The sequence below is a fragment of the Peromyscus eremicus genome, chromosome X (genome assembly GCF_949786415.1).
Source record: "Peromyscus eremicus chromosome X, PerEre_H2_v1, whole genome shotgun sequence".
In the NCBI taxonomy this organism is placed as follows: Eukaryota; Metazoa; Chordata; class Mammalia; order Rodentia; family Cricetidae; genus Peromyscus; species Peromyscus eremicus.
Window position 1 is genome coordinate 132,580,870 of NC_081439.1, and position 10,420 is coordinate 132,591,289.

The window sequence follows — 10,420 nt, forward strand, 5'->3', positions numbered from 1 at the left end:
AACATTTATTTATTTAGTGTATGTGCATGTATGTGCCTACACATGGTTAGAGGACAACTTGCAGGAGTTGGTTCTCTCCTTTTACCATGGATTTTGGGGATCACCAGGTTTGGCAGTAAGTGTATTAATCTAATTGATCACCCCCCTGCAGCCCCCCTTTTTTAGATGCAGTACCTCATGTAGCCCAGGCTATCCTGGAATTTGCTAAGTAGCCATGGTTTGATTTTAACTTTTGATCCTCCTGCCTCATTCCACTTCCTGAATGTTGGAATAATATATGCACACTACGATACCCAGCCCTACTCTCATTTCTTAAGGCCTGGTTTGCTCTCAGCATTTTTTTTTTGAGACTCAGTACTTAACACCAATGGGTTGAAGGCTTGGAAAGCAGGATGGAAAGCCACAGGACTTCTAAGTTTATCACCTCTGGCATGGCCACCTCAGGGATACCTTATGGGCTCCTCAAATTACTATGCCTTGATGTTTCCCATCTAGGAAGTCCAAGTTGTGTTCTCTCCATTTTGGAACCAGGTTGCTTCTGCACTCCTGGAGTTGATATTTCAGTGCCTGTACAGGCTTTAATTCCCATCTTTCTCCCTATAGGCTCACACTGGGCTAGTGAGAGTTGGTGAGTTTCCTTGGGTTCCAGAGTACAGAGCCATCTCCCCAATCAATGCCATGGGTGACGCCAGTTGGGGAGCTATTCTGCCTCTTATCTGAGTCACACCTGAGCTGCAGGGCCTGATGACAAAGGCTGTCTGCTTAAGCTCCAGGACCAACATGTTGGTTGATCCTCTGGGACTCATCTGTCCCCTCCATACACGAAGGACACCACCACCCTTGACTCTCCACTGAGGACAACATCTGAATGCATTTTATTCCACTTCAATTGATTAGTTTATTAACAAACAGGTCATTTTAGAAGGTGAGCCTTCTGACAAACTGCATAATGCCATATATTTGGTGAGGAACTTTGATTGGATTCCAGCTACTTGGGCACCAAAGGCCAGTCTTCCATTCAGTTTTGCAGAAGTGATCTGATTAAGCTCTGATATGGCTTACTTAAAAAAGATCACACTGCTGGGCAATGGTGGCGCACACCTTTAATCCCAGCACTCGGGAGGCAGAGGCACGTGGATCTCTGTGAGTTCAAGGCCAGCCTGGTCTACAGAGCTAGTCCAGGATAGGCTCCATAGCTACAGAGAAACCCTGTCTCAAAAAACCAAAAAAAAAAAAAATCAAAGAATCACACTAAAAACATAGTTGGATGGCAGTGCAGTGCCTCTGGGAGGGAGAGGTTCTGGAAGATGTCCCAACCTATCTACTGGCTGCTCCAGTGAAAGGAGCAAGCACTGAAGATCCTTGCCTCTGGGGGCACTCAAGAAATATAAGATGACACAGGAGGGGCAGAGGAAGGGGCTGGGTGGAACTGACTGTGGGATCAGCTTTAGGAAAACACAGCTACCTAAACTCCATGACAAAGTGAAATGGGCCAGCCCTGCAGCCCTCATCAACTTGAGGCTACTTTCAAGCCCTGATATGTTCAGGCAGGGAAGCCTCATGGTTGGGCATGGGGCAAGGCCTCCACCCTACACTGGTGCCATGCTGCCTCCTTCAGTCTGGTCCCAGAGCTCTGCTGTGCTAGCCCGCCATGCTCCTTCGAGGGATACAGCCTTCCATCTCCAGGGCCTCTGGCCAGCCCTCATACTTGTTGGTGTGTTTACTGTTCTTCACATGCTGTAGGGGTTAACAGGAAGTTATGACCTGGCCCTCAGGGGCCAACCACCAGGGTACTCTTCAATCTGTTGCACTTCCCTTCACGCAGGAAAAAAAGGGGATGGCTGCGGTGGTCTAGTCTCTCATGAGTGAACTGAGGATGGGACATGGGCCTGATGTACCCCAGAACAGTGAGCACTGTGGACAGGAGGGAGTCCATGTGGCCTTGGCTTCAGGGAAATGCCGGAAGCTGCTGCCTGAGTTTGGGGTGAAGGGTCTTGGAGGGCATGAGCTTCAGGGTTTTGTTTTTTTGTTTTTTTGGTTTTTTTTTTTAATCAGCCACAGCTATGGAGAAATTTGTATTTGTTGAGAGCAGGACTTGGAGGCCTACCTAAGACTTTTTGCTGGAAGCCTTCTTAGGTAAGGATGATACCAGGGGCCCTCTTCTCTCTAGTAGTCCCTAGCACAACATATGCCTGGTGTAGCCTAAGAGGGAACCCAGGAAAGGTGGGAAAGGAGGATGCAGCATAAATTAGGAAACTGGGTTGTGACAAGGCTAGGATGGTAGTGAGCATCTTTTTTTTTCTTTAAATCTGAGACAGTATCTCATGTAGCTTAGGCTGGTCTCAAATTTGCTATATGGTCAAGGATAATCTTGAACTTCTGATTCTCTTGCATTTACCTCCACAGTGTTGGTATTACAGGTGTATCCCCATGCCCAGTTTTATGCAATACTAAGTATTATATTTCAGGGCTTCATGTATGCTAAATAAACACCCATCATAAATGAGCTACATACCTAAACTGAGCATCCTGAAGATGTTTGTGAAGAAAAATTCTTATTTATAAGTCTGGCCAATGTGCAATCCAACTTTTAAAGTCTTTAGGTTGAAATATGTACAGGACAGGGAAGATCAAAATTACTGTCTCTCCCTGTGGTAATAACAAGAGGCCAGGGCTAACCAGGGCACAGGTCAGGGACAGGACTCTGGGCCCTGATGGACAGAATTCAGGGAAATTTTGGTGTAAAGAGAAAGGGTGGCAAGGTTGCCAGGGCTAGGAGGCAGAAGTGCCAGGGTCTCTGCTGTACCTGCTCAAAGGGGCTCTTGTTTTGCACACCCTTGGCTCCCACAAACACCCAGCTGTCACGGAAGGCTAGCTCCTTGGCGTTCCTGCTGCCCAGTTCAGAAAAAAGCTTCCTGGTCTCTTCATTCATCCTGTTACACAGTAGGAAGAAATATGAATTAGGGAATGTTACTGTACTAGGATAACACTGAAGCTGGACTTGGCAGTCACTTACTTGGTAGCTGGATCATCATAGGATGCCACAAACACTAGGGTACCTTCATGCAGTGGTCGGATGAACTTCAAGAGATCATTGACATCTGGTGAAGATGAGCCCACAGAACATGGAGCTTCAGGTTCCACTGAGCAGCCCTTCCCAACCAAACAATATTCTTCTAATGAGGAAAACAATGTAGGGACTGGGCAAGGGCTGTTCCACATCAACGGCCACCAGTATGAACACAGACAAACTGGTAAAGAAGCTAGGGCCATCTGGTCACAAAACATAGAATCCAGGCAGAGATTCCCCCGTCTCCTACATTTTGTGAACCCAAAGCTATAATTGAATAGCTGAATACAAAGGCACAGAGGGCAGGGCTTCAGGGAGAAAATGTATAACAGGATGTGGTGGCCACTCACCTCCAGCCCACATGTCAAAGGCTCTAGCTTCCAGGAGCTCACCACTGACCCCTGTGTCAAGAAGTGGAAGACCTGCTAAGTAAACTGTCTGGGACATGCTGACTTACTGCCTGAGCCCCTAACCCAGGCTCAAACATGAAAGGTGACAGCCCTTACAAAAGCTTCAAACATGCCCTGTCATCCTCTCATTCACAGAGCTGCAGCCCATGGAGCCTCTGGCATGAGGCCCTATGTATCCACTACTACTATCATGTTTTTGATCACTGGGTGACTTCCTTTGTAGAGATTTTGGCTGGCATAGAATTTTTCCCAAGTCTCCCTGGGAATGCCCAGGAGCCACCCGCTCCTAAGGAGGGAGTAATGAAGTGGAGGGGCCAGGCCACAGCATGATATTTGCTTCTATGGTCTGAACTCTGACCCCACAACATGGGGGAACTCACCATTCACCAGGGCGATGTTCAGCCCACGGCCCACATTGTCCTTGACGCTGCTCATGAGCCTGGGGGGGGGGGGGCAGAAGATCTCTTGTGGGCATATCACATTTCTCTTCCTCACATAGATAGCCCTTAGCTCTTGGCCCTTGCAGACCTGGCCTCAAGTTCCCCTCCCACTTCCCAGCCCATATGCTCACATCTTGTCCTCGAGGCAGATCTTGGGCCCGATGACATTGGCAGCCCCGCTGACTATGCGAAAGGCCAGGTGCTCCTCAGGACATGGCTGGGGCAGGCCGCACTTGTACTTCCTGGCCTTTGGTTCTGAGTAATGATAGCAGATGTGACCCATGTACCTGGCCCTGGTGTCACCCGAGATCTGAGGGTGGAGGTCAGGACCAGCCACAGGGCTGAAGGTGCAGCCACAGAGCATGGAACTGGGGCAGGAGGTGAGTGGGGCTCAGACCAAAGCTGGGGATGTTTCCAAGTGGTGTGTTGGCAAGGGAGTAGAGACACCAAGAATAAGGCTTTCTTGCTACTGGTAGGAAAAGGGAAAGGGGACTGAGAGCTGGCTTGGAACCCTTATACAACTAGAAAAAACAGAGGTCCAGAAAGTCAGGGTGAGAGCTCCATGGATGAGGCATACAGTCAGACCAAAGTAGATGAGCTGAGGTGGGTGGGTGGAGCATGAGGGCTCTGCTAGCCTCTGGATTTCTTCAGGGTAAGTGTGGGAATTATCTCTATAATGGCTTGAATTATGACCCTACAAAATATAGTGGAGTCTGAATTCCCAGTTCCTCAGAATGTGGTCTTGCCTGGAAACAGGGTCTTTATAGACAGATAAGTTATGACAAGGTCATACTGGACTATGTTGAGCCCTTAATGCAGTGCGACTAGTGTCCTTATGAGAAGAGAAGAGAAGAGAAGAGAAGAGAAGAGAAGAGAAGAGAAGAGAAGAGAAGAGAAGAGAAGAGAAGAGATAAAACCACACAGAAGGAGATGCTGTGGGTCAGTATAGGCAAAAGGCAGAGTTGTGCAGCTACAAGATGAGGCACATAGAAGGCTTCTAGGATTTGCAGAGGCCCAGAAAGACCCTTACCTGAAGCTTTCAGTGGGAGCATAGCCCTGATGACACTTTCATTCATACTCTTGGCTTCCAGAATTGTAAGAAAGTAAATTTTGGTTGTTTAAGGCACTACTTTTCTTAGGGTAACTTCAGGAAGCTAATATAGACTTTGGTGCCAGGAATTGGGCGTTTATGTAAACAAATAACTAAGAATGTGGAAATGGATTTGGAACAGGGTAGAGTGGGCAAAGGATGCAAAGTTTTGAGGTATATAGTAGAAAAAGCCTATACTGCTAAAGAAAGAAAAAGAAAGAAAGAAAACAACCTGTTGGCAGGAATACAGAGTGAAGCCAGGTATGCTATTGCACATCTGTAATCCCAGCATTTGGAAGGCTGAGATAGGAGAATCATGATTTCAAGGCTATCTTGGGCTACTTAGTAAGTCTCTGTATTAAATCAAATTTAGCAATATGGATAGTAAACACAGTTCTGGTTCAGGCTTAGAAAGAAGAGCACAATAGAGTAAGATTCTTCTGTTGAATCTTTCATTTACATAATCCTAAACAAAGCGTTGATAGGAATATGAATATTATAGCTCTTTTGGTGAGACCTTAGAAAGAAGTTGAAGAAGCCATTATTAAGTATGGGAGGAAAGTCCATCCTTGTTATAAAGTGTCAATTGTTCTGGTGTTTTGTAGAAAAGAAAGTTTGTAAGATATTTAGCAGAGGAGATTCTCAAGCAGTGTTAAAGGTATGGCCTGGTTTTTCCTTGTGGCTGCTCATGGTAAAATGAGAGCAGACAGAGCAGTTGGAGAAAGAACTATCAAATATGAAGGATCTAGAACATAAAGATCAAAAACAAATCCTAGCACTTGGGAGATGGAGGCAGGAAGATCAGGAATTTAAGGTTATTCTTGGCTACATAGTGAGTTTAACGATAGCCTGGGATTCATTAAGCCCTGTCATGGAAGAAAGAAAATATTAGCCTAATTATATTGTAAAAAATGAGAAAGCAGTCCAAACCTGTAATCCCAGCATTTGATAGGGTAACACAGGAGGATCACTGAGAGTTTGAGAGCTGCATAGTAAGTTCAGGACCAGTCTGTGGTATAAAGTGAAACTCTGTTAAAAAAAAAATCTGAAATATTTTATGGGCTAGGAAAATAGCTCAGTGTAGAGAGTATTTGTTTGGTATGGGGTGAGGTCCTAGGTTCAATCTCCAGCACCATAAAATTTTTTAAAAAGCATCCTTTAGAGAGAACACAAAGAGGATGGCTGGCTTAGGATTTGCTAAGGAAAGGAAGTGTGTGATTGTGAGTGTGCTCCCACCTCTCAGAAGCCTGGACTTGAGATGGGATTATATAGGATGAATCTGTGGAGGACTCTCTTGTCTTATAACCTAGGCCCTCATGAATCCCATGAGAGGCCAGCAAATTTTGTTAGAAATTTATACCAACAGAAACACTGTCAGCCTATGAAAAGGACAGAGATGAGAAGAATACAAGGATGGAAGGAAGAAAGGAAGGAAAGAAACAAGAAAGGGATGGAGGGAGGAAGGAAAGAAGGAAGGGAGATTCTGAATATAGAGCCAGGAAATGAAAAGGTCAAAGAGGGCCCAAGCCCAGAGGGTGACACTATCTCCCATTCCAGAAGATGGGGTCACTTCAGTGGGCCTAGAAGCAGAGTATATGGACATATACATTTATTTTTAGACCTTAAAATCTTGAAGAATTGCCCTGCTATGTTAGGGATTTGCTTAGGACCATGAGTGCCCCACCCCCTTTTCCCAATGTCTTCTATTTGGAATGGGAATGTTTTTTCCTATGCCTGCCCTCTCACTTTCTGATGGTGGGTAACTTATTTACTAGGTTCACTGCACAGAAGGCTATGATAGCTAGTGGGGAGAGGGCCAGATGGACAACAGAAATCCTGGTGGGCTGGCTGGCAGCAGGCAGGGGTGTCACAAAAAGCAGTATGAAGTGCAGGCATAGGAGGGGATAGGGAAGAGACAGGAAGCTTACCTGCAGTCACTGAGTTCTCTGGGCCTGTGGATACAGAGAGTTTGTTTTGTTAGCATGGAGGCCTCCAGAAGCCTACAGCAAAGCAGCCAAGATCAGGGACTTGGGGCCAAGTCAGGCAACACTTGGCATGTTCCCTGCTTAAGTCTCAATGATGCCCTGATGTAAAACTGCCTGCTCTAGAAAAAGGATGAATTGGAATTGTAAATAGTGCTTAGGTGACTTGGCACCAGCAACAAATAGAGTCCCTGTGTATCTCAGAGCCCAGCAGAAAGTCCAAGATGATCAATGTTTAGTGGAGGCCTTTCCACTCCATACTCTCACTTCATCAACTTCCACTCAATATTGGATTGCAAGTTGGGTGTGTTGCTGTCTAGGTCAGTTGGTATGGACAAGTCTGCATTTGTGTTAGAAGATAGGCTGAGGGCAGCAAAAATAAGCTTGTCAAGAAGGGGATGGAAAACCCAACCATCACACCCCATATTGAACACCTGTACAGTGAGGCAAGAGGGTCCCCACACTCACTGGTGAAGAATTGCTGAATTCGAGGAAGGCCACCACCAGGACCACCCAGGAGGATGGTGACTAGGATCCAGGTGAGACCCATAGTGATGATTAGGGCCACGATTCGCAGGGGGCCTGCAGGTAGGACAGACACAGGGCAGGTCTATCTCAGACACCAGTGAACAAACCCAGCAACAACCCACTGCCTCACATGACTAGATCTCCTCTTCTACTTGGAAACAAGTGATGGCAGGATTGGAAGGTGGGGCACCCATTGCTACCCACCAGACCCAAGAAGGAGACTTGAACTCCCTCCTGGTGAAGGGAAGAAAGTGAGTTCAAGCGTTGAGGTTGCTCTGTTTGGTTCTCCCCAGCAGGTTTGGAGGGACCTTTTAGAACTCATGCTCTGGACAGGTTCCATAGCACCAACCTCAGCATCTTGCCTCTGAAACTGTTAATGTATTTACAGCTCACCCATCTGCCTCTCCTTTCCTCTTGTTTTGATGGAGGATCTATACTCCTCTTGAAGACCAGTCCTTCTACTTGCTTCAAGATCCATCAAGTTCTCTCCTGTCTCAGATATGTTGTGCTAAGGCTCCTTCTTTCTATCTCACTTTCATAATATTAACAGGTCCTAATTTATAAAGACGAAAAAGAGCTCCTGCAAGAAAAATATCATCCTCTAACTCCTTACCTACCACTTCTCCACCAAACTCTTTATACTCTGGCTAGGGATATAGCTCTGTGGTAGAGCATTTGTCCAGCATACATGAGACCCTGGGTTCCATCCCCAGGATACACATTTAAAAAAAGTCATCTACGTTGTGATTTCTATCATCTCATCCCCGCTACTCTCTCCCAAAATTCTTCCAATCTAGTCTTGCCACCACAATAGCAAACAAATGACCTTCCAAACCAGACCACCCATGACTGTCACATTTCTGATTGCCTGTCTGCTCTTTCTTGACATCTTGATGGGCTGCCCTAGCCATCCTGATGCAAACACTTCACTGATAGCATCTAGGACACCACAGTCTCCTGACCTGACTCTTTGGGACTTTCTCTTTTTTTTTGGTCATCTTCCATTACTCTCCCCTCAAAAGCCATTCCTTTCCAGGCTGCCTTCTCCTGTTTGCATACTCTCTTTATGGGAGATTTCATCTACCACAGTTATCAAGTGAAATACCATGCAGTAATGACACCTTATTTTCTGGCTCCAGTCCTGATCTGTCTTGAACCCACACCCTCCCAGTGAGTTCCTTACTGCCCTTACTAGGATTTATCCATGAAGTTGCTACCTTACCAGTTCTCGAATTCTACTCTTACCCCTATCTGCCCCCTCCACGAACCATTTTCATCTCCACAAGGCATCTTCATCTTACTTGTCCAGCTGACAGTAGAGCAGCCACTTGGATCGTATCCAACCTCACAGGCAACCAAGTCAGTTCTCTTCTAAGGTCACGCCTCTTTGCCTTTACTCTCCACCTCTCCTCACCCAACCTGTTATTTGAGTTGGGTGCAACTGACTATATATCAATCCTTAACTTATAGTTTGGGAAGCTGAAGTCCTCAGAGGTGAAAGAATTTGCTCATAGAATGAGTGCTTGTGCACAGTTAACCATTAATAAATAACAAACCAGTGACTACCCGGGCCCCTCCTGACCCACTAAGACACCAGGATTCTCTTCCATTCGCTGTGGAAGCCACCCACCTGCCAACCTCATGTCCACGTCTCCCGCTGGGTTGGGACCTCCGGCAGGTGCACTGTTTGGGGACCGTGGGCTCTGGGAGGAATGAAGCAAGAGAGTAGGTTTGGGTGGTGGGGCAGGGGCAAGTCTGTGCTGGGCGCGATCGGTGCTACAACTTGTTCCTCCAGACACCAGACCAGGCTCAGTTCCTCATGAGCGCTGGGAGACGCAGTGCCTGGCCAGCAGGGCCTTGGGAACCCGTCGCGGCTCACAGTCTGGCTAACAAAAGCATCCAGGACTGGAACGTAGCAGTTGTTCTCCCCCGACCTGGGTCCCTCCCGTGCTAGGCCCGGCGCTCTGGTCGGTCCTCCCGAGGCTGGTGGCAGAGACCCGGCGGGCCAAGGACGTTGCCTGGATGTAGGGAGACGCAGATCGGATCAGGGAGTTTCCCAGTGGTCTCGCTCTGCCGGCGAGGTGAAGCAGACTAGTCACGTAGTGAAGCTTGGCAGGCACGACAATGGCGGCCAAAGGAGGGCCACAGCCCATAGGCGTCGCTCCGCCATAGGCCCATAGACTGCGCTGTGGGTCCTCAGGTCCCTATGCAGGCTCCACCTCCAGACCCGCCTCCTTCCTCTTCTCCAGAGGTTGGGTGGGAGGTGCCTAGAGAAGCTGTTTCCCTGAGGCTTGTGCTCAAGCTGAGACACTAGCTTCCTAAAAGGAGCCTGGGTCATTGCTGCCAGATGAATCTCCTTCTAGACATTTTTTTTTTGAGATAGGATCACACCCCATAGTTCATGCTGGAATTACAGGCGTAAATCACCACAGCCAGCTCCCCCCGCTGCCTTCACACACCCTCTTTGGTGGGAGATCTATTTCTGTGTTTGGTGAGCTGAAGCTCTGCTTGTTACTTGAGATCGGAGCTCTCATGGCCGGTAAGACGATGGATCTGGGGACATAGATAATGACGTAAGGTTGACATGTATTCTTTAAGAACATGGAAAGTCCAGAAGCACATGTGGAGGTTAAGTGAAGCATGTGAGTCCCAGAGGGTGAGCCTTTGGTTGCTTTCTTTCTGCTCTGTTTTTTTTTTTTTCTCCAGAGTGTTCTGTTTTATGTATCACTCAGTGAGGGGATGTCTGGAACGTTACCCTCGATCCTCATTCTTGAGCTTTCTGTCTCGACCACCTACAGTGCCAGGGCAGCTGAGATGTTCCTTTCAGCTGGATTCATCTGTCTCCTCAGGCAGTAGCTGGACAGAAGTAAAACAACATTTCTGTTCTTTGACCCAATGAT

The 10,420-nt window shown here is 47.3% G+C and overlaps 1 protein-coding gene across 1 annotated transcript; it reads right to left on the reverse strand.

The window, feature by feature from the left end:
- Positions 1-852: 852 nt before the first annotated feature.
- Fam3a (FAM3 metabolism regulating signaling molecule A) lies at positions 853-9,719 on the reverse strand. Its single transcript, XM_059251196.1, has 9 exons — positions 9,151-9,719; positions 7,461-7,574; positions 6,939-6,962; positions 4,052-4,175; positions 3,861-3,919; positions 3,421-3,471; positions 3,017-3,101; positions 2,807-2,933; positions 853-1,737 (listed from the first exon to the last, which is right to left on the reverse strand). Exons 1-9 carry the CDS (start codon positions 9,161-9,163, stop codon positions 1,642-1,644), a joined length of 693 nt encoding a protein of 230 aa, XP_059107179.1. The 5' UTR covers positions 9,164-9,719; the 3' UTR covers positions 853-1,641.
- Between the last annotated feature and the right edge of the window lie 701 nt (positions 9,720-10,420).